General features: G+C 40.3%; 1 protein-coding gene across 3 annotated transcripts in view; it reads left to right on the forward strand.

Moving 5' to 3' along the window:
- The window catches only part of ARHGAP18 (Rho GTPase activating protein 18), an 83720-nt gene that overhangs the window by 12148 nt on the left and 44670 nt on the right, over nt 1–26902 (forward strand). The window contains exon 1 of one of the 3 annotated variants that reach the window (XM_071740965.1): nt 11465–11678. The exons of 1 other annotated variant lie outside the window; for it this stretch is intronic. In XM_071740965.1, coding sequence (XP_071597066.1) covers nt 11605–11678 — 74 coding nt within the window. In that variant the 5' untranslated portion in view covers nt 11465–11604. Of the gene's footprint in view, nt 1–11464; nt 11679–11964; nt 12103–26902 lie in introns of those variants that run through there. One more of the 3 variants, XM_071740964.1, reaches the window with a different exon arrangement.

Here is a 26902-nt window from a genome sequence, read left to right on the forward strand (position 1 = left end):
TAGCAATCTTGTCTTAATTTTTAGTGATGCCCCAAAGCAACAGAAGGGAAGAAACTAACAGACTAAGGGAAGAAAAAATAATTACTTTGCTAGGCATGCAGCTTTTTCCCCCTTGACTCTTCATTTGTGGTCAGGAACCCCAGAAACAGTATGCAGACATATGGCCTCTGTGCTGCTTCTTTGGTAAAAGTAAAACTAATAGATATCTGAAGGTTCAAAGGCTGAAGATTAACTTTCTTATTTTTTGTGAGGGATTTGTGGGCTTCTGCTCTCTTGAAAACCAGCCTGTGTCAATGAGAAATAATGATTTTTAAAGTAAACAATATACTAGTAAAACCCCTACTGCAGCTATTGTAGAAAAGAATTTTATTCTGCTACAGCCACAATAATACCTGAACATGCACTAAATGTTACGAGCACTCTTATATTGATTAAATTTATCTACACCAGAGTCCTGAAGAGTCTAACTGGCAAAATTAAAGTGTGCGAAGCCCTAGTGAGAAAGCCCTGTTTTCATAATTCTTTGGGGAAGTGCTCCAAAATTGAGTATTGTTGGCAGGAGCCCGGCCTAAACTGTAAATGTCTTCTTGACTGTGAACGGAGAAGGAGCTGACCCCTGATAATACCATAATTTTGGTGGGAAGCACTAGGGAAATTCAGTGGTACGTGAATCCTTGTGGAGTTTGACATTGCTGTTCCCTTCTCCCACCTCTACGTTTTCCACAAAATAAAGGATGGTCTAAATGTTTTACCGTACTGCTGTTTCATAAAAGACCTGTGTAGAACAAAGAATGATGTTGAAATAAGTCAAATGGTCATCAAATATGGATAATATTTGAGCCTTGCTTGTTTGTAGCCTGTGTGCTGGTTTTGCCATGCTCCTGATTTGTCCTTCACCTTGTAGCTTGTCCTCTTAAATCCAGATTATATGTAATAGCACAGAAAGAAGCCAGACACAGACAATGTAATTTTCATATGACTTCTACTTAATTACCCCCCAACCAAATAAGCTAACAGAAATACAATTTAATTATATTTGTTAATGTCATTGCTATAAGTCTGGAAAAATTGTAGACTCTTCCAGAGCAGAGGAACTTGTGTGTAGTTGAAGCATTTGTATATCAGCCAGCAGGTGATGAAAGTTCCTAGAGATGATTATCCCTACAAGCACTTCTGTAATATTTTCCAAAGTGAAGTTAAATTAAATAGGTGTTAAACTCCCTTAAAAGCAGCAAGGCTTGCAGTGGAGGAAGGATCTTCTTTGTAATATTTTCTACCAAGTTTCATTGTCTGACATGCTCACACACATGATGAGTTTCATTTCAGTGAGGTTTTGTGAAATACCCTAAATTACAGAAAGTGCTTAGTACTTATATTTCACTTGTAGAGATGGTAGAAAATGAACTTGGAAAAAAGGTAAACCCAAAAGCTTATGCAGCCTACGTACTGTACAGGGTCTATTAAAATGCAGAATTACTGTCAAAGAGATGACATGCAGGCTGAAAACAATGTACCCCTTCAAAAATGTTACTTTTCATTAATGTAGAACGTGGTCCTCAGCTTTTGGTCTCTGTCTCTCATTTACACAAGCTCACAGTATGCATAGTAATACAGCACTTTCTTTTATGGTCAATGAAGGATAGAAAAGAGAAGTTGTTGATTCCTTCATACTTTGTGTAATTTGTCCTATTATAAAAGATGGACAGACTTACGTAAATTCTGAGAAAGAAATATTACTGACTGAATTATAGCACCTTCTGGCAATTTAATTTTGTATTTTGTAAAACAGAACGTAAATGCATGAGGGATGGTGTTCCCTGATCCTGGGAATAGCTCTCTGTCCCTGAGGAAATTGCACGTTCCCACTGATGTAAGTTAGCAGCACCATTGCCATTAATTTTCAAGTCCCAAGATGTAATCATTCCATGATTTGAGAGCACTGGCCAAGAGCTCCAAATGCCTCCTTGTCAAAGACCATAACCTGATCCAGCTGCACGTTGTGACTCCTCACCCAGAACCCCACTTCCTTGCTTAGAGCCATTCCTTGAGTGCTCCTCCCTCTTGCTGAGTACACACGTGCATCTTCCTCCCACTTCCCTGGCCTCTTTTATGCCCTGCACACTTGTTCTCATTTTGTCTCTGACCATTTTAATTTCTCACGGTGATTGCATTTAACAAGATTGAAATTTCAGGAGACTTTCATCATACATGCCCTAGTCATATTTATATGTTATGTATATGTTTATGCACATTTATATTGCTTTTCCCCATCTGCATGTGTAATTAAATGATATTTCAGCTTCAGTCTTTTTTTTTTTTTTTTTTCTTTTTTCCTGGACATACAGTAAAAAGTAATGTACATAGCATGAGTTATTAAATAGTAAGATACTATATGAAATCAAAGTAAATCTAACGTCTATAACATAAATAACTTTGTTTTGTTTTGTTTTGTTTGAATATCTTCCAAGTGAACTGCAAACGTTACGTTTTTCCTCCAGAAACTACACAGATGATATCCTGATGTAGGCAGACTTTCAAGTTTAGCCTTCTGCAACGCCAGAGTTTGCTTCCAAAACACAGCAGGGGTAGTATATTCTTGCCTTGTATTTCTGCAGCTCTGGATGAACTTTGCTCTATAAACCTGTCTATCATGATTTCTCTGTAGTTAGAGATGAACAAATTAACTGCAACAAGTGAGTTATTAAATTTAGTCATTTGTGACTGTCAAAAGTGTACTCTTAGAGGATTAAGGCCTTACAGGGTACAAATTTGATGCTTTCTTTAAAATTATTTATGACTAGTGTGTGTGACTATGCATCAGTCTAGAAATGGTTATGAACTTTCTATTTATTGCTAGATACAGAGTACTATAGTAAAGCTATAATAGTGCTTTGAGTTTTTATTATTATGGCTGGATGTACTGGCTGCTTTCAGTCACAAAGAAACAAAACCTCAAATATTTATTTCTTGTACAATTTTTTTTTCCAAGTACTTATGATCATTTTCCTTGGAGTTATTATTCATGAGAGTTACATGACAGTTACTTCTGTTTCTGCTATTAGAAACAAATAGTTTTTTCCCTGCAGTTTTTGCTTGTGAATTTCTTTGTTCAAAATTTGGTCAATCCTTGTTACAATAGTGCTACTAGAAAATAGCTTCCAGACCAAATATCATACAATTATATACAAATTGAACTCAGAATTACATGTGCTAAGCATTGATGTCACAGCTAATTTATGCAAAATAAGTAGAAAAAAAATGTGTTAATTGATGATTTTATACAGAATGGAAGCATAACAGAAACAAGCCTGTTTCTGTAAGGCTGATGAAAAAGGCAAGATAAGCAAGAATGTGGGGACTTTTAGTCCTCCTTTTGGATTTGTCTCTGTACTTACAGACACAGTTTCAAGAGATATTGTTCCAGTAATGTCGTATTTCTCAAACTGTAGTCAGGATTTCACATGTGGTTGAATTATGGTGTCCTTCTTTTGGATTTTAATTAAATTTATGGAAAATGCAGTTCTGAGTTGATATGAATTCATGTATACTACATATATGAAGTAATGGTTTATAAAACCAAAAGTGTATCAAGATTAGTACAAGAGAAAAAGGTCATTCAGAGCCACCAGTGAAAAGTCTCTTAGTCCTCAACACTCATGAATATTTTTAAAATTCATGTTGAAAACAGAAGACAGTTTCAATTCCAAATAACAAAAATAATACCAAGAGTTTGAAATAGTCCATATTAAGGGTGGTCAAACTTGCATTGCGTAAAATGTGAGGGGAAAACAGTTTTCCAAGATTTATTTGGGATGAAATTGAATGATGCAAAATGAAGATTTCTGTCAATGAGAAAGAACTAAGAATATTTTGCTTTGTATAAACTTGAAATTTTACCAGACAATCTTCAGTTTCAAAGCTCTTACAGAGAAGTGGCTTTCTTTCTCGCAGCCCATGACTCATGCAATTGTTCCTTTCTTTGTTCTGAGGCTTTTCTTCTCAGCTCACAGCAACATTTCTGGATAGCTCTGGCTTTCTTAGGGTTGTGTCACAATTTTCATGAGCTTTTCTGCCTGACTTAGAAGAAACTTGTCTCCTTTGTGGCTGCTGTGTGTTTTACTTTGCCAGATGTTTCCATGCTGCAAATTCAAATGTGATCAAATCTGCAGGCAACAGCAAGATTAGAAGGGTAATGAAGAGCCCTCAATCCTTGTGCAGACCAACTTAGTGAGCATGTCTGTGAGACAGACAGCCCCTAGTCAAGCCAGATCTAAAGTGGGGAGGGAATAGCTGGCATAGACTGTGAACCTAAGTGATGGATACAGCTTGACTTCTGAAGCAGCAAATCATTTGTTCATTTTCAAGAAGGTTCTTGCACTTGCTAGCACCATCTCCCTTTCACTTGTTGAAGCTTCAGCTCACCAGTTCATCCATTCAGTTGCACCCTGAATGCTGGATGTAGGGTTCAGCTTCCTCAGATCAGGAGAAAAGAGGTGGGGTTGTGGGTTACAGGAATCTTCTCTTCTCCCGTTTCTCTGGTGGGTTTGGTGTTTATTGCAATGTCCAAAAGAAAAGACAAATGCAGGATTTCTGGCATTCATATAAGAACACCTGCACAACAGCAAAATTAATGCCCCCTACCACTCTGTACATATCCCTCGTAAGAAATTTCAGTATCAGCTTCCTTTGTGTGCTTCAATGTGCAAACTGGTCAGCAAATCTCCTCAAACTGTATCATACATGTATATGTTCAAATCAGTCATAGAAGGACTATAAGCATTGATGTCAGAGGCAGCTGTGAGAAAAGTCAATGTTTTACACAATACTGTGTTTCTGATATAGTCAAGAGGGGATTTGTTTTGTACAAGGTCCCAGTTGCTCTACAGAGTTCAGAGCCCTCATGCTGAACAAAGAGAACTTGAACAGATGCAAGAAACAGTCAACTGGGATAATCAGGAAGATAGATGATCTCTCCCTGAAAGAAAACCAAAAGCATGTAGCATGTTAAAACCAGAAAAAAACCCTCTATTTGAACGGCTATACAGCTGCCTTTTACAAATATAAAACAGAAGTGAACAGGAATGTGAGATACCATGCTCCAGAGTTTTAATTTTATCTTTATTTATTTTTTAGACACTAGTAGAGTATATCTACCCATGCAATGAATGCATTTGGTGTGCACCACATCTAGGCAACATCTTGGAAGAATTAAGAAGGACCAATGCCATTATATTCAGAAAATACACTGTCTTTTCATACTTATGGTCATGTATGAAGTAATGGTTTATAAAACCAAAACGTATCAAGATTAGTACAAGAGAAAAAGGTCATTCAGAGCCACCAGTGAAAAATCTCTTAGTCCTCAACACTCATGCTGACTTTCCACTTTTCAAAAGCTGCATGAAGCAGCAGTTGTGGTATTAAGTTTTCTCCAAAAGTCCTTTACCTCATGTGGAGATACTGCAGAGTGTACTAGATTTATCATCCGTTGTCTGTGCTTGTGAATACAGAAATCCATGCCATTTTATCCCTATTAAATCACACACCAAGAGAAAGCAAACATAGTGATGCAAAGGGGAGTAATGTGCTGCATTTTTTGGTACTTTTCAATGTAATTGAGCATACGGTGAATAATCCTCCTATATAGCTAGGTATTATTAGCCCCATTGTATGGATGGGGAAAGGGAAACAAAATTTGATATGAGGGTTGGTGCGAGGTCATACTACTGATAAGTGTAGATAGACTACCACTACTGAAACTGATATATCTCTGGTTAAAATTCAGCAGCTCTTTGACCACGAGGAACACCATAAAGCAGATGAGATGAGAACCTCACCTACTCAGCACACACACAGTCTCTCATCCCCCTGGTTTAAATAAGGTCAGCAGATGGGCTGCAATGGGCAAAATCTGAATTTCTCCAGGGGGTGGTGCATTCAAGAAAAATCAAACTGGGTAAACTGGAGTAAATTGATGTGCTCATTTGTCTTCCTACGGACAATCTCAAAAGCAGCACTGATAGTTACGGTTTCTTTGCAGTCATCGAATTAAGAGTTACAGAAGTAGCCACCAGAGAGCACCAGATACATTTTAGAGCAACTTGCAACAAAAGAAAGGAAGTAAAATGTGTCCCTTTCTACTCTTATGCTCTTCTTTTCTCTTTTTTTTCTATGGGAAAAAAAAATCGGATGTTTTAATATGGATGTGAAGGGCAGTAAGGGAAAAGGTGAATGTTTTCAGAAGCCTGGGAGGGTGTCAGCTCTCTTGCCTGTGGCCATACCCTTGCAGATGTTTTGTGCAAATTGTGTCTTGCTTGCTATATTCCCCCCACATTCTGAGCTAGCTCCTGATAGTATAGTGTTTTGTGGTTGTTTGGGTTTTTTTTTCTTTTTTTCTTTTTTCTTCCCATAAAAAGCTTTTATGAGACTCTGAATATAGGATGCATATTAGCTTGCAGGATCAGACCATGACAAATATTTATAAAGTGCTGACTAGCAAACACATTACCAGCTTTCTTTGTACAAGTGTGCTTTCTGTGTACACGGGTGTGAATTCTTTCCCATCTCTGATATTCAGGGATCTGTGAGCTGGTCTGAAACATCTCCTCCATACCAGTATTGAGTACTCCACATTGTGCATGCCATATGGTACACATTGTTATTGAACTTTGTGCCTTACATATTTGGAATTGCAACATATAACTATTACAGGTGGATCTTATCTGACAGATGTGGACATCTGCATGTGACCTACTCATGTAGTCAGCCTTTCTAGTCAGTGGAAATAAACAGACAGTTCTAGTATGAGATTCATCTTGATGTCCTAAAGAAGAGGTCTAACATAGGGGCAGAGTATTTTCCTCTAAGAGTGCATTTCTTTTAGAGATTCTAAAACCAGTTGCATGGGTATAGACATTAAGAGTTAAGAAATAGAACTCATACCCTGAGTATGTAACCTGTAATATTCTTTTTTATATTATTCCTAGCATTTGTATATTAATGTCAACAGAACACTGTATTTATGGTTGTTTATGTAGTGGAGTGCAACCATACATGAAGCATGAAGCTTAATAATGGTTAGATTTCATCTTAAAATATACAAACACCTGTCCATTTCATGTCTTCTGTCCTCTAGCTGAAACCTTGGAAACACAGTTTGGATAATGGAAGGGCTGCCATTTTATTTGAATGTGAATTAGGTGAGTGAGCTTATGACACATTTTCTGCTGAAATTAAAAACCATCTGAACAAATTTTGTGTTTGTCAATGCTATAGAAAGGGTAAAGCTCTCCTGCATAAAAGTACACTTAAAGAGTCCTGAAGTACAGTTGTAGTCTCATTGCAGTACGGTGTTGTTTGTCTAAACATGCTGGCATTTGTTCCAGAGCGATCAACAAACCCAGAGCAGAAACAAACCCATATGCTGCCACTGAAGTCAGTCTGTGAGTTTGAATTTGTAAGATCACCTTTTACTATTCCCTCAAGCTAGTGCTTCTCAGTAGATTGTATTTTTACCTGCTGATAACTGACACATTACCAGGAACATGGAATATGGAAAATCACCCATCACATGTAAAATACATAATCATACATTTATGCAAAATATGAATATCAGTGTGATTTTTTTTACTTGGGAAAATTTTAAAAAGGAAAAAAAGTTGCTCTGCACTGAAGAGTAAAATGTACATTGAACACATGCATGGCCAAACCATACAAAGTAGTGATGAAGGATGGTACTGCTGAGAGGTTCTACTTTTAGCAATTGCTTTGTAAAGAGAGATCTATATACAAGAACCCTGCTTGAGCTGCTTGCCTCTGGTGATTGATTATATTAAGTGTGAAGGCACTGCATGACATCTTAATCTAAATATTTAAACTCTGAAAAAGAGTTTTGGATTCTGCAGTAAGATAGATTGATTTGTAATCTGCTTTCTCAATTATATATCCTTTTATCACATAAAGCTATATGCCTCAAATGGTGCATTCTTATCTAGTTGATTATGAACAACCTTACTTTCCAAACAAGCATTCCTGTACCTTGTTAAGAACATGAATAATAACTGCAAACTCAGCAATTTCTGACTGTGTTTGTTTAAGCGAAAGATATACTGTTGAAAGAGTGGTGATATTCATGTCACTTTACAGAAATAATACATTTGTAGGTCAAAATTTTCAAGCTGGCTCTACTGTAAATTGGGGGTAATTTCATCAAAGAAAACCATGTTGGTCTTATGCTGCTGTAACAGTCCAGTTTGATCCCACCAATCTGTCAAACATAGTAAAGAAAAATCTGTGCCTAGAGTTAAGCTCCTAAATCCACTTCCCCATTTGAAGTGTGCCACACTGAAGACATATTTAAGAAGGAAGTCAGTATCTCTGCTGGTTTTATCAGTAATTTAATCTCCATTCCCATATACTAACAGAATTTATGTTTTTCTATCTCCTTTTCTCACCCTCCTTGTGATATACATATGGAAGCTTTTTTACTCTCCAGATGACTGTACAAACTCATTCTGGGTTTTGCCATTTTCCACCTCTACTCCCCACCCCCTGCCCCATGTAGGAGGCAAGTTCTTACATTTCTTCATTTGCACTGAAATTTTCTTTCAGTAGTCCCTGGTGGTGCCACGTTGGCTGCATCTTGTTTCTGTATTCTTTTTACAGCAACAGCTGTATGCAGAGCATGTTGTGTCTTAATTATGATGTGTTTTAAGATGCTTATCAAAGAAAAAAGAGTTTATTTTTTTTTCCTAACACCTAATATATATTTAGTTTGGGCAAAGGGCTTTGGGAAGCACTCATTAAGCACTGAACCCTTTAAATATTTTTACATTTCTTTCTGTTATATTTTCTTTAAGGGAGGTTTTATGACTAAGTGGGGTATTTGTCATGCAGCCAATTAGCTGAACTTTTAGAAATGGCCAGGCCTTAAAAACTCTGGTATTAACAATTTTTGGTTTTCTTGGTTTAGCTTAAAAGAGAAAGCTTGGGTCTTGAACAATATAATTTTGCGTTCTGCATAGACTGCTTATCAATTGACACCTGCATTTAAAAAAAGAGTCAAAGGCACCAGCAGGTGGTTGAAGTGACAGACATTAATAGATTATTTTCTCATCTTATGCTGATGTACTTCTGAAGTGACCAGTGAAAACAGACAAGTTTTGTTTATGAGTTTACGTGAGATTAGGCCTCAATTTTTGCCTTTTGGACACAGCATGGGAGATGCAGAGAAAGTGCTGTACCTTTGCAGTGGGAGTGCAGGGCAATCTTTTCACAGTCCTAAGTTTTGTAGAGGTGTCAATGTCCTTGTTTTTGTGTGTGTGTGTGTGCATGTGAGTAGGAACACCCTGATAATTTGACCCAGTGTATTGATTGCTCTTGGTGCATCCTGCTACTTAAGATGTTGTAGCCATGGTACTAAGCCATTGCTGAAGCAGAACTGTAGCTGTGCCTTCTCTTTTATCCATTTCTTTTGGAAACTGAAAACACCTGTGGAGAATGGGACAGCAACAGCCTTATTTTATATGTATCATGAATCTGCCCTGGTACAGATAGTTAAAATAGCCACATAGCCAAAAATAAGCATGTTCTGTGTTCTAATTTATATGCAAAACTGAGCTGTTGGTTCTGTTGTTTTTTAGTAGTTTTTTACTTTTTTAAAAAGAAATAAATATAAACATTTTTATTAAAAATCATCAAATTTCATACAAAAAATATTTATTCAAAACACCTTGTCTAACTGCCTATAAATAAAACAGAGAAGTCGTGGAAGAGGTAGACTTTATTAAAACCCACCCTTACCTTCATTTCTTCCCATAAACTTAAAACTAAGGCAGCAGTTGGTCTTCAATGGTTTAAACAATGAAAAGGCAGCTCTGTAATGGTTTTCCTGTGCTTGTAATGTTGGCACTATGCAAAATTTCATTATGACACACCTCTTTCTTTAAAAAAATTGGGGATGTTCTGTTTGATATTCTATGGAAGGTCACTATTTTAAGAAGAAATTTATTAGATGAAATTATCTACTTAAAGTCAGTAATAAAATGTCTGGATATCACCAGTGAACTCCGCAAAATCACCATGTATAAACACCAACGACTCTGAAGCACAAGCTGGTCTTGCTCAAACATGACAGGAAGTTCTTCCTGTTTGCTTCTCCTCTGGGAGCAACTTCACAGTTACCATAGGTCAGAATATCTGTGCTGCCCCTGCTTAGTAGCTGTGTGCTGGAGAGCAGCTGCACAGAAAAATGCATTGTTCATCTGCAACTGCATGGAGGTTCCCTATTTAGGTGTACAGTGGTTTAAACAAGTGAAGGTTCAGTCTCCAGGTACCTGCGTGCTCCAGTATACCTCATGTAATGTGGTACTGAACTTTTCATATATTTAACTGCAAGCAAAGCAGTTGAATGATTGTTTGTTTGCTTGTTTTAAAAGGAAAAATAAATGCAATGCAAGTTACACTTTTATCAAAATTCATCCATTCACTTATGTCAAAAAAAAAAAAAGATGATGCGTCAGTTAAATCATAGGCTTCTGTGAATGTAAACACAAATTGAAACCTGAGTACCTCACATATATTTACAGCCTATTTTGTAGTTGCCATGGAAAAAAATACAGGGTTGAGTGTTGAGGTACAGATCCTGCCTACCAAATCAAACTCTACCATGGCAGTGAGTGGACCAGGTTTGTGCCGAGGTACAGAGCATCCTGTCCCTTCCACAACTGCTGACCCAAGGTTGCCCTTCTCCAGCTGTCACTGGTTGGTAGAGCCTGACCTTGGAGACACTGGATGCTGTTTTAAGGCACAGAAGCTCTGAGGCAGCTCCAACACCTGGAGTCCTTGCTTGATGTTATTATTATCATCAGCTGATTTTTATAACCATAGCCTGTAATTAAAAAAACCAAATCACTTTCATGTATGAAAAGTTAGATGAAGCACAGAATACTATTGTAATTAAGAGAAATGGGCAACGTACAAAGAAAACACTGAAGGCATTCCTTATTTTTACCACTGCCCTGCATTTGCAACACCCCGTGTCTCGCAGGTCACCTCTAAACGCGCAGCCACCCGCCTGGGGCACGCAGCACCCACAGCCCGGCCAGCCTATGGAGGCGAGAGACTGCTGCAACTTTTATTTAACTGACTGATTCCTTCACCATTCCTTACAATAAACTCCAGCCTGACTACGGACCGCTGGTTTTTATCACTCCATGATGCGTGGCAGCACACAGACCGCTAACGCGAGCGACCACGGGGGCGGGAGGAGCGTGACCGTGGGTGCCCGGGGGGCCCATCCCCGGTGCCGCGGCAGACACACGCCGCGGGCAGGCGCTGGGTCCCGCCGCGCTGGCGAGCGGCCGATGCCGCCGGCACCCGCTGCCCTCACCCAGAGGAAGCCCGGGTGCCAGAGCCAGAAGGAGGGGCACAGCTCGGCCGGGCGGAGGGCGGCCCTGGCGGCTGCCCCGTCGGGCCGCAGGAAGCGCTGCCGTCACCCGGCCCTGCCCCACTGCGCTGCCGACGGGAGGCTGGGCTGCGCCGGGCCGCGGCCGGGCCGCCCAGCTCCGCCTCGGCGTCCCCAGAAGCGATGCGGCGGTGCACGCCATGAATTGGCGGTCCGGATCCCGCGGCGTTGTCCTCACCGCCTACCACCCCAGCGGCAGGGACGCACCCGGAGGGTGAGTGGCGGCGTGGGGAGGCCGGCCCGGCTCTGGGCGCTGCCCGGCCCGGCCCGGCCCAGCCCAGCGGCAGGTGCGCTGCGGGGCGGCGGGGCTGGGGCGGCTCCAGCGGCGGGGCGGAGGAGGTTCTGCGAGCAGCTGTTGCGCGGGGAGAAGCTGTTTCTCTGGCCCGCAGGGGCTGGTAGGGTTCCCCCATCTCTGCACTTCGTCCCGAATCCTTCCCAGACGGGTTTTCCCGTCCTTATTTCCCACCCCTTTCTCTAACAACCCCTGCGCGTCGTGGAAGCGAACTCCAGGCGCTTTGCTGGGCTGCTGAGTCGAGCGCAAGGAGCAGGCACCGGCCGTTGTCAAGGTGTTTGTAGCCGGGAACCGCAGACGGCCCCAGTGAGCTGTCGATGTTAAAACCAAAGGGATTTAACTAAAGGTCGGTGCTTTTTTAAACTTGAGCGTGGAGGGCTTGCGGGGTGCGCTTGTGGGTGCTGCCTCATGGCTTCAGGAGGAGCTTGACCCCGGAGTCTTTGGGCTCAGGCTGTTTGTGGCCTCTTTATATTATTTTAATGTGAACACTTTGTGCTTTACTGTTTTGTTCTATTGTTACTGTTTTACTGTGACACATGGAAGGAAGATGCAAGACAAACTTTTAAAAGCGTTTGCCATTCTGCTTGAAAGGTGATACTGGTAAAGGGCGAAGAAGACATCTTCACTGGGGTGAGGGCACAGGACCACCGAGTGCCTCATGGCATTTCTGTAGCACAGGCAGAAGCACTGCTGGCTTTTCCATAGCAATGACCAGAGAGAGTCCTGTGTGGAAACGAGTTTTGTCTTTATGGTGTGTCCAGGCTTCTCTTCCTTGCTGAAACTGTCAACAAAGGTCCCATTGATAAAGGTGGTGCTTTTATTAATGCTGAGAAAGCAACTGAAACTGGGAAGGTATTGAAACTGGCACACTGCTTCCATGTGTGCATAAGAAGAGTGTGTCTGATCAAAGAGATTGTAGGCTGATTAAAAGAAGGTAAAAGGAAGTACATAATGTCACCCTGGACAAAAAATAACTGATTCACCATGATATGTCACACCAAGAGTCCTTGGCAATGGCAAGAACAGAACTGAGAAATGCAGCCTACCCTGTGTTTGAACCAGAAAGCCATGCCTCTTTTTTTATTGAGGTACTTCCTCCTCCATAACTAATGTTATTTGTGAACCTCACTTTAAGTCCTGGTGTCATTTTAGCTGCATAGATAAGGGCACTGCAGATCTCATTGTTTACTACTGAATGCAAACTATGTGCATTTTTGCAGGAAATCACAAAATCCACCACTTTTCTATTTCTGATTGTGGTGCTTTTATCTCTCATTTTTTCCCATCTCCTTAAACTTCCCACAGAGGAGGGACAAGATAAAAAAAAAACATTTTCCCTGCTCCTTAGGATCACTTCTGAATAAGGATCTGTGTGTCTGGAGGCTATCAAGATCTGTCTTGGTACACAGCTCTAAGCTGCCATTACTTATAGCCCCCAGAGGCCCCAGACGTGTGAGCATGGTCCTGGGGGCCCCTCCGTGTCCTAGAAACCTGTCTCCCCAGCTGATGCTAATGCTGCAGCATTAGGAGCTGCTATCTCATCGGGTTCTCTGCAGCTGCTTCTGGGGACAGCCTCCTGGGTAAACTGAGCCTTTGCCATGCAAGCTGTAGTGATCCTTCACAAAATGTTCTGATGAGGGATTCAGGAAGGGGAGGGGGGGAACTAATGTGAAAAGCGGGGTTATTTCCTTAGTTATAGCAAACAAATTCGTACATCAAAGCTGCGCAAAGGGGATTCCCACAGTTATTTTGCCTGATTTCCACCCTGGCAGTGTTGTGGCTTTCCAGGCCCTGTGTGTTTGCTCATTGAACTAAGATCCTAGAGGATACCTCCATGGCTTTCTGTTGTGCCTCTCTAAATCTGGACCTCAGTCCTTTCTCTTTGATTAACCACTATCTTAGCTCCATAGTCCTGGTTCATATTATTCCACCTTCTCTGGGTCTGCCTTCTCTTCCCACTTCTGGAGTGAAAGAGATTGGGAAGATTTTCATGAAGCAGGGAGGGAGGGGAAGACCACCTGTTATTTTAAAAACAATCAAACTTTTCTGCAACTTTGTAACATGTCTGTGTTTTCTTGCGGTTTTTTTGGTTTTGTTTGGTCTTTTTCCCATTTTTTTTTAAACTTTCCTTCTTCATCAGCATTCCCAAGATGTGCAGAGGTTCTATTATTATAGAACAACTACTCTAACCTGTATAATTCCGAAATATTTTTTAGCAATAAGCTCTTCCATTATGCTCCAAACAGTATGTGAGTATACCAGTTTTGCCATCCAGATTCTACATTTTACTACTGGTGGGAAACTGTAGCTTACTTCATCCTTTTAAAAAATAACAAAACAAGGACAACTTTCATTATCTAGGTTAGCATCTATTTTGAAAACTTTTTAATTTTTAACAGTGCTCAGAATGTCAGGAAGTCAATGTAATACAGTGCCAGCTGTAATGAAGCAGCCCTTTTGGAAAGATTAATAGAGAAACTATGTTGAATTATTTTTTTCATAGACATTCAAAATAGCTCATGTTAGAGATTGCTTTGTCTTCGGAGGGTTGGGGAAGCATGGTGCTGGTACATCCTGGAAAATGCAATGCATTGACTGTGCTCCAAACAAAGTGGCATCCTAGGAATTGGCTATACTTTTGAACCATTTATTTTTTCCTTCAGGCATGTGAGAATTATTCCTTCATAAAAATTATGAATTTTATTGATATACTAGCTTGTTAAGCTATTTTCTGGTGGGATTTTTTGGGGGGGTTTTTTTTGGTTTTTTTTTGTGGTGTGTTTTTTTTTTTTTTTTTTTTTTGGTTTTTTTGTTTTTTTGTTTTTTTTTTAAGGCATGGTGGGGTCGTGAAATATTTACTTTAGAAAAGGCCTACCTTACCATTGGTACACTGGGCTGAATTCTAGAACAGTCTTGGTATGATTGCTTCCAAGTTTGACAGTTTAGGAATATTGCCTTGCCAGTGGTAATGCACAAAATAACATCAGAAAAGTCTTTGCCATAGAAGAGTGTATTTTGTATTTTCCTTTAAAATATCAGTGAAGGGAAAATCTTCATATAGTGTAGATATGGATTGTGGGTGGCTTTTGTGGTATCCTTAAGTATTTCTCTAAGGACTTCCTTGGAAAAATAGCAAAGGCAGATTATCTAATATCTAATTAAATTTTAATGGCATTCCTTTCCACATTGTTTCAATTTTTTCACTTTCCAGTTTTAACCCATTAGGTCTACTAATGCTTTATTCGTTGTCTTAATACAACGTGTTTTGGTGTTATCCCCTTTTCTTAATGATATCCATGCACAAGTTTTAAGTAGTTTTGTATTGTTTTTCTCATGGAAACATTTATTGTTATATGGACTGTGGGAAGTAAGAGTGAATCAGCTTTCAGTCCAAGGCCCTGTTGCAGTGGCTGCTTGTAGATGTCACCCTCATACGCATGAAATATGAAATCCACACCCTTAGGCATAGATTTCCTCTGCCATTTAGGTTCCTTGCTGGAGAATTTTACCCCACCTACTGTGGCAGAAAGGACTTCAGGGCCTGTGTCATGCTTGCCCCCACATGTAGGCATTTCAGATGACAACACTCTTCTCATGTGGCTGCATGGGCCTACCCTTAGGCAAAGAAATGCCACCCACAGAGTCCTCTGCAGGACTATTTCTGTCCTGTAGAATGAGTGAATATGTGGGTGTATACATATATATGTATATGCATGTGTGTATATATGTGTCTGTAGAATACTTTTTGAATGCAGTGATAAGGCTAAGCCTAAGTATTCAGTGAGTGGAGAATAGGATATAGCAAAACTACAAGTGAATGTGTGCAGAACTAACTGCAAATAACATTCTGCTACAGAGCATTTTCAAGAGCCAAGCCTCAAGTACAAGTTGAGTAACAGATAAATTAATTGAAATGTGGTGGCTGGAGATTGGCTTTGGTTTTCTCTTCACATCTTTCTCCTATGTGGGAGGCAGCCTTTCTTTATTGTGTCCCGTGCTGCCTCAGACTGTCCTGTGAGTCACAGCCTCTCTGTACGTTTTCAGTGAGTCACTGTGCTTGCTCACCAGCAGCCAGCACAGGTACTTTTGCTCACACTTCAGCTTTGTGTCTTTAAATTGACATTGGAAGAGCAGTTTTCATTCTGAGGCTTTGAAGCCTAGTGCCTGTTTAACATAATCTGCCTGGAGGGCCTGTGAATCCTCATATTGTTAATGGTTTGTTAAAAAGGACTCCAACATTTTATAGAGCCTAGGACACAGCTCTTCTTCCTCAGAGGCCACGCTTTTCTATGCACCCTGCCTTACTTGCCCTATTTAACCTTGCACTTGGTTTACTGGTACCCACTTGGAAAATGAGAACGATGAGTTTCCCTGGGATGGAACTAAACCCCAGGCCAGTTCTGGAAAGAATGCTGTAACCCTTGGCTACTGTACAAGAGAAGATTGCTGCCACCTCAGGTCTCCTCTTTGAACTGACACTAGCCAGGGCCTGTAGTCCCTGAGGCTTACTGTCCTGCTTCATCACAGAGTCCGCATGGCTTTGAGAAGTGCCAGCTGAAGCTTGGATCTGTGTGTAGTGAAACCAGGGATCCCACCTGTGTTTTGCTGTAGAGAAGTGTCCTTTTTTCTGGGTTGGTGTCTAAGTCTGCCTAAACCAAAATATTTATTATTATTATTATATGTCTTTGTAAGAATGTGCTTTACTAACTTAGTAGTGGTAGTGTCTATGTTCACTGTGGGGGTGGGTGACAAATGAAGGGCATAAAATACTTGGTGTTTTCTATGGACACTGTGGCCTAAATCTTCCATTCACTGCTTGATCTCCGTGATGAAAGAAACCAGATAACAGATGTCCTTTGGGCTTGGAAAAATGACAAAGGGTTCTCCTATGAACTGCCTACAAAATATGATTTTTTCAAATGTTGACCATAATAGACATCACAAATTACATCTACAAGAGGAGTTTATTCTTTCCTTGACAGAATAATCTGCCTCGTTCATTGTTCAAATATTTGCTCAATTTAATCTGGAGACTTAATAGTTGGCATTTTAAACGAAGAAATGTAGTGGTAAGCATGTATTCATGCCTTTTTTTCAAGGACAGCTTCCATTTCCATTCCTTCAGAGAGAAAAGCTCTCCTTCCTTCCCCCTTCTTTTCCCTCCAATGACTCACTCTTGGAACTGAAATCCATTGTGAAGGACTAAAGCACTGTGAGGGGTGCGCGTAATGCTCAGTGTACAAGCAGCAAACTCACAAGCTGATTACTCACAGCCTACTTAAGTTGATGGAGCCTTTTGCAATTCCTCTTGCAATCTGCTTGTGCAGCACAGATTTCATGTTATCCATATCATCACGGCATTTGTTGTTCCTAACTCTAATCATCATCTTTCATGATACTGGTATTTCCATGTGTTGCTTTTCTTCTGCAAAGCACATGTGTATCACACCATGACTGACTTTGCAAAATCATAGCAGTCTTTATATCTACAAAGCCTAGAGGCTCAACATGAGAACAATCTTTATCTAAATGCATTAAAAAAAAAAATCTTTCCTGCCTGTATTTTTGTATTTTTATTTGTACTTTTTTTATTTGTATTTGCCTACTAATTTGAACACTGTTTATTGTCTGATGCCTACTAGCATCTTCAGATAAAGCTGGCAGGCAACAATACATTAAACTTCTCGATTAAGCATTGTTTTTTTGTCTTTTGTACTTCATGCACGTGTAAATATGCAGTATGCTGCAGACTCCTAATGTACTGCTTAGTTACTTATCTATTAATCCCAGTAACCTGGGATCTGTTGACAGCAAGATGTGGTATCCCAGTATTTCCTGCTTAAGATTCCTGCTTTATGGAGTTGTCCTTTCTCACAGTTTCACTTAATTTCTTTGAATTTATCTTGGTCCTGCCTTTGACTCTTGCTAATCAGTTAAAGAGCTTTCCTAGCGTCTGTTGCTTATGGTCAAGTTGCTTCTCATTATTATCTTGGTAGATGGAGCGAATAATTCTCTTTGAGTCTCTGTTTCTTCAGTGTGAAAATCCTTTTTGTGACACTTCAGCATTTTCAGCATCCTTCTTTACACTTGCTCTGCAACTTTGCTTCTCCTTCACCCCCCAGCCTGTGTTACTTCAGTGTCAGTCATTCACTTCCTTGCTGCAAATTACTTCTTTATCCAATTGTATATACTGCAATCACACAGTCTTGTTTTTCTAACCATGCTGGTGGAACTCACTTCAAGTTGCATGTCTGCTCTTTTTGAACCCTAGATCTTCTCAAGCTCTTCTTTTTCATCACAGTCCTCATTGTGTAGACATTGTTATAGCTTCTTGCACTTAGACATCCATCTAGCATCTGTCAGTATGATAAATCAACAGTTCACTAGATGACCTAGATTATTTTGTGTCATGGATGTAGGTTTGATTTAACAGGGTCTAGTAATCAGTGAAACTAGTCTGTTCAGTTTGACTCTGGGTCAGACTCTTAAGTAGATATAAAATGAGAGTAACTGTGCTGAGTCAGTGGAGCTACATAGCAGAAAAGAGGAAGATCAGGGCTTTTTAATATATTTTACTGATTTTGTAACTGTTACTAGAGAGGCTGGAGCTGAAAGCTGAGGGGTTTTTAAAGGCTACTCACATGTGTTTTGGCAACATCTACAATGCCAGCACCTTTCTCTGTAGTTAATGTTTTTTTACTAGAGTTACTGAGTATGTACCTTCATTTTTTTCTTCTGTGAATCAGAAAGCCATGGTTGAATGGAGGCTGCAATTACAGTAAGTGATATAGAGGTTCCTGCAGTGAGTGGCTTTGCAGACAGATACCTGTTATGCATGGGTCACTGACTGCCACTCCAGACTCCTTGCTAAATCTACTTGACCAGGGGAAGAAAAATTCCACACTCCTAAATTTTGAGTATTTTCAGCATGACAGTGGACTGTTTTCTGAGGGCTGCTGGTTTTGCAATGAGGTTTTTTTTTTTGTTTTTAAAGTGTTTGGATGTAGGTAAAATAAAAAAACTTTTCAAAAGAACAATTGTAGCTGTCATTTTTAGAGGTATATTTTTGGTGATACTGTAGGCAGCATATGGCACCTATGCCAGTTACCAATCAGACTCCCCAGGAAGCTGAAACTATGAGCATATTCTTCAGTCATTTTTTTTCACCAAGTCTCTGGTATTACAGTGGAATAAAAGCATGCCCAGGAATGGTTACTTACTTGGTCACACCTTCCTGTGAGGATAAGCTCCTCAGAATTCTACCTTGCTCTGTGAGTCTGTTCCCTGCCCTTCCTGCTAGCATCCCAATCCCACTAGTCTAGAAATGCTTCCATGAGAATTTCAGAGGTTTTTTCTACAACATCATTCTTTCCTAGTGAGGCTTCTTAGGCCAAAAGGTGATGGTAAAAATATTTTAGAATGTTTACTTTGCCTGGCCTCCCATATTGTTGAGGATTTAAAATGGTTTGAGGTGAAGTATTTGGAGAGAAAGGAGCAAATGTGAATATTTTTAGTGTGCTTAGAGTTATGGTTGAAGCTACACCACACATGAGAAGTCAGCAAGGTAACAACAATGATGTTTTCACCAAATAAATTAATATCTTATCATGCATACTCAATGCCAAACTGCAGCAGAACAATTGGCATGTCTTGCTTTATTTAGCATTAGTCCAAATCTTCAGTTTGCCAGTTCTCAGACTACATCTTTTTCCTGTCCAGAAGTCACTACAGACAGCTTTCACTCTGGCTTAGGGAAATCAGATATTTTGACTTCATTTTCCTGTTTGAAAACCAGCAAAATAAGATGTGTGAGAATTGTTTGCTCAATGTTAAATGATAATGTGTCCAGTAAAGCACATTGTTAAATATTTTATTTGTAATCAGTTTATTGTTTTTAGCTAATTTCTATGTAACTGTCAGAACAATAGTTGGTGGGACTCAAGGCCACTGATAGAGACAATATTTTATCAGAAACTCTCTGCCTTTAATTAAATACAACAGCAAGCCCCAGGGGTATACGATATCCAGGGTAACAGAGAGCTTTGCCCCTGGTTTAAGAGAGCACAAGATGAGATTTTTAACTCAAGCAGAAAGTTCTTGTAGGCTAACAGTGGCCCCTGGAGTCATATTGTATATGGTTATTACTGTGGTTATGAGTCTGGGATCCCAGATATAAAGCAAAAGCCTTGGAGCAGAAACCAGAAGCCTCAGTTCCCCCTCTCAGGGGGAGACCCGAGCTGTGATTACCAGGGGCCAGCAGAAGATGCTTTCTCTCTGGGTAGTTGCTCAAAGGGTGATAGATCCAACAGCTCTGTAGTGTAGCTTGGCCATACAGCCTGATTCCCTTTGCCACAACCATGTGAGGGAACACTGGTGATGGTATTATCACTGCAGGAATAACCATCCCTATTCCTATGACCTGTTTGGAGTGCTGTGCTTTTGTGTCCTACTAGTTGTTCTGATGACCTGACTGTGTCATCTTCTCCTTATTTCTAGACTTAGAAATAAGTCCAGCCTGTATTTCAGCTAGACTTAAAGAATATCTTCTTTTGTTGAAAGCATCCTTACAGGAAGGAGATGCCTCGCTACTTCCTCAAACTTTTTCTTTTCATCTCAGAGTGCCTCCTAAGGCTTGTGCTGAACCAGCAGAAGTTTTGGTGTGGGTGCAAGTCATGGCCATATTAGGCTGAAATAGGTAAAGGCTGAAAAGAGTGGACAAATCACTGAAACTGGAGTTTCCTTCCAATGTTCTTCTTGCCCTGGCACTGCTGAGCTGACTGAAGTAGGTTGAGCTGAATTAAAGAAATAAATCCAACTGAAAGCAATTTTTTTTGCAAGCATTATCAGACAGATTAGTTTCTTAATATGGCTGAGCACGTGTCTGCATCAATGACGGACCTGGCACAAGAGGAGTGACAGAAACCCACAGGAATGGGGGGTTTGGCAGAACTCTGGCAGCAACCTACATCTGTGCCAGCTTAATATTACCATTATAAGGCTGCAATTTGACACGATAACTCATTTTTATGAGTCCTAGAACCGGATCCAGTGAGAGGCTCACCTGAGCAATTTAACTCCATTGGTTCAGATTTGATAAAAAGATACTTGATGGCTTAGTACTTGACAGTTTTACTCTGTTCAGGTACAGCTTGTCCTGAAAGCAACTCTATGTCTCTAGCAACATTATCTACTCTAATGCTGGCATAAGCTTTATCTGCAGCTCATTTAGTTATGAACCACTGCTCAGTGTTTCAGCTGTGTGCATGGCCTCTACCTGCAAAAGGTGGGCTGCAGAGTGAGTAGAGGTCTTTGGGATCAAGGTGCAGGACACCTGCATTGCTCTTAGGGACCTGCAGGTAACCTGCCTTCCCCTCATCATCTGCATGTGGCCTTGTGCAGCTTGCCACACCAAAAAATCCAAAAGCCCAGCTTGGATTCCCACCCACTGTAATGAGGTGAATTGAAGTGCAGCTTCTAAAGGATGGTTGGTTGTCAGCTGATAAACTCTTGAAAGGCTGCTGATTTGTGCCTTGTTTAAACACACCTTTCTTTGCTCTGAACTTTGCACCAGGAAGATTGCTTTGGTTTCATAGTGCTCAAGGTAGTACATCAAAACAGTATCAGGAATGAGAAGGATTATCAAAATATCTTAAATGATTTCTGCTAGGAGGAACAACCTAACTTTTCATCACATTAGTATTTTCTGGTTTAAAGATAAAAGAGACTAAGGCATTAAGACATACAAATATCAGTAATTTAAAATATTAGGTACTAATTAAAATGTCCAGGCACCTGTGCAGTGATCTGAATTATATCAGCCTTCCCTTTTTAGAGAAGTGTATTTACACTGTGATACTTGTTCTTCCAGGTGAAACCTAAGAAAAGAACTTTATTTCTCTGAACTTCTTACTGTGGATGGGGCATACAAGAACAAGCTAAAACACCATCTTTTTTTTCTCCTAATAAGTAGGAGCTGCTCATGAAACTTTATAGAAAACTTTATGAGCATCATGCTGTGAAAGCTGGTATTTGGTACTTTGTACTTCAGGAAGCAGCTTCTGAAGGTGTATGGTGTTTACATCTGTTTGACCATCAGTCAGTACCTCTGCACAGGGCTCTGCCAGTGAGAGGCAGGGCAGGGGAAAGGACAAGGTGGAATGGGACAATGGAGCATTCAGCATAAGCAACCTCATATGATAGTCTTTCCAGACATTTTAAATTTTGGATTATAGTCTAAGCATGCACCTCACACTGCATGGGAGCCTGGAGCCAGGCTCTCTTGGTTCTTTTAGCAACACTGGGTTCCCTCTCCCGTGAACACATCACCAGGCTGTGCTGAGTGGCAGCTTTCTTGGGCCACATCTCCACTGCAGCATGCTCAGACCTTAGCCCAACACCACCACAAACCTGCCACATAGCCGTGTAGCTGTATTCATGTGGGTTTGAGCCTAGGCTGAGAAACCTTTCCTTCAACCTCGCTTGGGCAGGTTTGTTTCTTTTTTTCCTTTCATGTGTGTTGACACAGGTGCACAGCCTGATTCTGGACAAGGTTGGTGCTTTTTGTGCCATGCTCTATTATGTTGGTCTCCTAGAGGCTTTTGAACCCCTATTTCTTGCTCACCTTCCAAGTCTTCCCGCATAACTAATTTCATATACACAATGTAATTTGACTTTGATCCAAAAGAGCTTCAACTGGATAAAGGATGTTTCTGCAAGTGGGTTATCTTCCATGTATCACTGGTAGGAGTTCCTGTTCTTATTAAATAGAAGAATCAAAATCACATCTGCATATGCTGTTTTGGTTTCTTTTTCTGTTAATCTTATTTGCAACCTCACTTATAGGTAGGGATGTAGATAATCTTGATGCCTGTACATTTTTGCATGGGAGTAACAAGATCTGAGCACCTCTGGTGAAAACACCCAACAAGGGTGGTAGAAGCTATGAAGTATACACACTAGTTTTGCATTTAGAGAGTTGAGAATTCAGAAAATTGTATAATTTAGGTATATGGGCATTAGTCTTTCTTTTAACATCATCTTTTAATCTTTATATTAAGATGTGTTGTAAATTTTCTGTTATGTAGTTTCTATTCCTCTTGCCATTGCACTTAACATTGCAAAGCCTTTTGATGTTGACAAGTGTATGTTTGAATTTCTGTGTTAACCTCTTAGCACAAGTATAGCCTCTGAAAATGTAGCACTTTGTCCAGATGCCTTATTTTGGCAAGGGAGTTACTCTTTGTCCTCTGACATAGAATTGGCTACTTATAAAATCAAATACTTCTTTAATTCAAAGAAATGCAAAAGTGAATGTTCAGTGCAGAAAATATTAATAAGGCATTTACTTTAATAGCTCTGGTAGGAAGGGGCTCACTGTGTCACCCTGCCTGAGCTCAAGGGATGCATTTGTCACCCGGATCAGGCCCAGAGATGTTCACTTTCTCCATCAGCTCCCCAGCACTGCTGATGTGTGCTGGTTCCCTAATTTTTTTCCCTAATTTTTAGGGGCTTCTAGGGAATGCTTCAGTGCTGGAAAGCCACTGAGCTCCTACCCGGTGTGCTGAGGCAACATGAGGGCTGGGGACTGGTCAGAATGGTCAGGCAGTGCATCTTCTGAGCTGAGAGTGAAGGACTTCCAGCAGCTTCTGCTCTGGTTTGCCTCATACTTTGTTCCCTTTGCTGCCTAGAAATCTCTCTGCTCTGTCCACCCAGGTCAGGCTCATCCAGTCTGTCTTCACTTCTTTTCTCCCCTTCCCCCCAAATTTCAGGCTTAGGTCATAGTATATACTCAAATTAATTAAATTGCTGTCTTCAAGAGTGACTTAATATTGCATGCATCAAATGCTGGCTTTTGTGTGTGCGTGTGATACTGTATAAAAACATATGGTATTCATTTGTAGAAGATGCATCTCATAATGGGAAGTACAGATGTCTAGCATGGGGAACTTAGTCCTGTAACTAAAAATCATGGGTAGTTATACTCAAGAGTGTATCACATTGCTCTTGTTTTTCTGCACACAGCTTGTGTACATATGGAAAAAAAACCCCAATTATGAAGTTGTATTTATAGAAGCATCTGCATATGGGTTGTGCCTTATTCCAGGTTTAATGCTCTATTTGTGAAGCATTGTGTTTCATTTTCCTTGATTATTACTGGGGTCTGTAATCATAGGTACTTAGTGTTATGAGACTGCGCTATTTTTACCACGTTTACTCAGAGGAATGTGTGTAAAGTTGAAGTCAGGGATTTAACCTCTAGATTCTTGGGGAAAGTTAAAAGAGTACAATGTCATTTTGTGCTTGCATTTTTTGCTGGCATTTGAGCCTCCGCTGGAGTCTTTTGTTTGGGAATGCAGAGTTATGGATAATAGTGATGAATAATTTTTAAAAGATGGATCAATGTTGCTTTATATAACTGCTTGCCATCTTTAAAACCAGACTTTTTACCTTTAAGGGACAATAATAATGGAGAGTTATTTAGCTGGAAAAATATAGGTGACACCTATATGTTGATTTACAAACTAATACATGTTGTGTTTGTGCGATGCTGGTAAAGAGAGAGGTGTTGGTTAGGAAAGAAAACAAAGGATTTTCCTGAATTATTTTTGTTAAGAATTATCATATAAATAACTAATACATCTAAAAAAATTACACTTTTTAAAAAATATACTTGCTACCAATATTTGATATTTAAATTCCAGAACAATTGCATTCCCCCCCTGAATGCTCTTTTTGATGAGTGTAATTTAAACTCATTTTAACGTTGGTATGAGCTCTTTTGGTTTTCCACTTCCATAATTCTGGAAATAATTTTTTTCTCATTTCACCAGCAGCACGTGTTTTTCAGCTGCAGAGCAAGCAGTGACTGCCAGCCTCCCCTTTCTGAATAGTCTTGAACATTTCCTCTTGCCACCTTAAAATACGACATTCTTCCATGACCATGTTAGCTTTTGATGAACTTGCAACCCATGTACCCCCATGGAAAGGAGACTGGTTATGTCAACAATAAATCAGATTTAAGAGTAAAGAGCTGTAATTGTAATGCTGTTAGTGGAAAAAAAAACCAACAAGGACTACATGTGTAAAACTGTGATCAACTTATATTAAAATACATATGGGATTTCTTTTTCTTTTTTTTTTTTTCCTCATTTTTGAACAGTTATTCCTATTATTGGTATTTAATTTGCATGTTTTGTTTACCTTTTCTTAATTTCCACTGCTTTTTTCTTTTCTGTTTCCCCCCCTATTCTTTGATTTTTTTTTTATGTTGTCTTTGTCTTTCCCATCTCATTAACCAAGCTGGTGAAGTGTCTGGAGGACAAGTTGTATGAGGAGCAGCTGAGGGAATTTGGAATGTTTAGTTTGTAGATGAGGAGGCTGAGAGGAGACCTTATTGCTCTCTACAACTACCTGAAAGGAGTTTGTAGGCAGATAGGTGCTGGCCTCTTCTCTTCAGCAAATAATGACAGGACTAGAGGAAATGGCCTGAAGCTGCAGCAGGGGAGTTTTAGACTGGATATGGGGAAGAATTTCTTCACTGAGTGAGTAGTCAGGTGCTGGAATGGACTGCCCAAGGAAGTTGTGGAGTCACCATCCCTGGAAGTATTTAGAAACCATTTAGATGAAGCACTTCAGGACATGCTCTAGTGTGCAGGGTGATACAGATATAGATGAATGTGAGGAGGGGAGGGATGCTGACGACTGGACACAGTGACCTTAAGAGGTCTTTTCCAACCATGAAAATTCTATGAAATAACTTATGAGAAACAAACAAAACTTTTCCAGATCTCTACTGTTGAAGTTTCATTTTTGTATTTAAGTGCTGATGCTGAGACCTGGGGTCAGGTAGCATGGGAGTTAACACTGCCATAGGAGTGATGGGTGGCGTGCTAGCAAGGGAGACTATGAGAATGGATTAGTTGCTGAGAATAATCTGGCTTCCTGTCCCCACTGCTCCTCTAGAACCTGATAGAACAGATAACAGATCCTTCCTTCCTCAGTGTTATGTACATCTTAGGTTATAGGGCATTGCTGCTGGGTGTAGAAGGTGTTTTTCTATGTTATGGTGGTGAAACAGTGGAGCAGCTGGAGCTCGTAAATTATAGACCAGGTGTTTATGTCAGGGCTACCACTGGTTTCCAAACTTGCACATGAATGCTTTTACATATTCAAATTAGCAGCTGTAAATCTGTGTATTTAATTTGTAGGTGAAGGGACATATTTATGCATACAAGAACCAGTAAAGCTTTGCAGGGAGCTTGGCTGAAAAAAAATAACACTTTTTAATATATTCTCTGCCAACATTCAGAAAACAGATGTGGTTTCAACAGGGGAGAGGGAAGGAGGGAATCTGTTGTCTTGAGTTACTCCTGCTTGCTTGGTTGTCTGTTGACATTTAGAAACTACCAGAAATGGGATGGTAGAGGGAATATATTAATATAATTTTGTTTTATTTATTGTTGTTCCTCCTGGGTTGTAGGACACCATGCCTTTGGAAGTGCTTGTTAGCAGAGGTGTCAGAGAGGGCTGCAGACAGTTCAGTTGTTACACCCCAGGAAGAACTATTTCCCAGGAATATTTGCTCAGAAGAAGGAATTTCGTAAGTAAGGAGAAGCTGCAAAAGCTCATGGCTTTTAGCAATTGCCTCCAAAGATAAAAAGTAAGAATTGTGACTTGGTGCCCTGTTTTGCTGAGTTTATAGGGGACTTTGCTGCTTCCCTCTTTGTGCGGTGGCTCTGTGGGGAGGGGATTTGATGGGAATGTCAGGTTGAGGGCAGACCTGCGTTGCCCTCCACCTCTGCCATGGCACACTCTGCCTGACTCCTGCTGGAGGAATTCCTTAAAGGTTTGCCTCATGTGCAGAAACATCTGCAGGTTTTTGTGTTAGCAGCTGAAGTCCCAGCAACCACCTAGTTGCAAACACCTCCTTCCTACAGTGAGCCTGAATTGAACCCAGATGGACCATCCCTCAGTGTCCTTGAGGCCTCACTCTCTCTTATCCTTTAAGGATGCTTCTTAAAAGCTTTCTCAGTGTCATGTTGCTTCTGAACAGACCTGCATCCTTCAGTATACTTGTGTGCTGGCCTGCCTTTCATGTGCTGCTCTCCTGGACCCTTTTTGCTTCCTCCTCCAGCTTCTCTGAGAGC

The sequence above is a fragment of the Heliangelus exortis genome, chromosome 3, assembly GCF_036169615.1.
Source record: "Heliangelus exortis chromosome 3, bHelExo1.hap1, whole genome shotgun sequence".
Taxonomy (NCBI): domain Eukaryota; kingdom Metazoa; phylum Chordata; class Aves; order Apodiformes; family Trochilidae; genus Heliangelus; species Heliangelus exortis.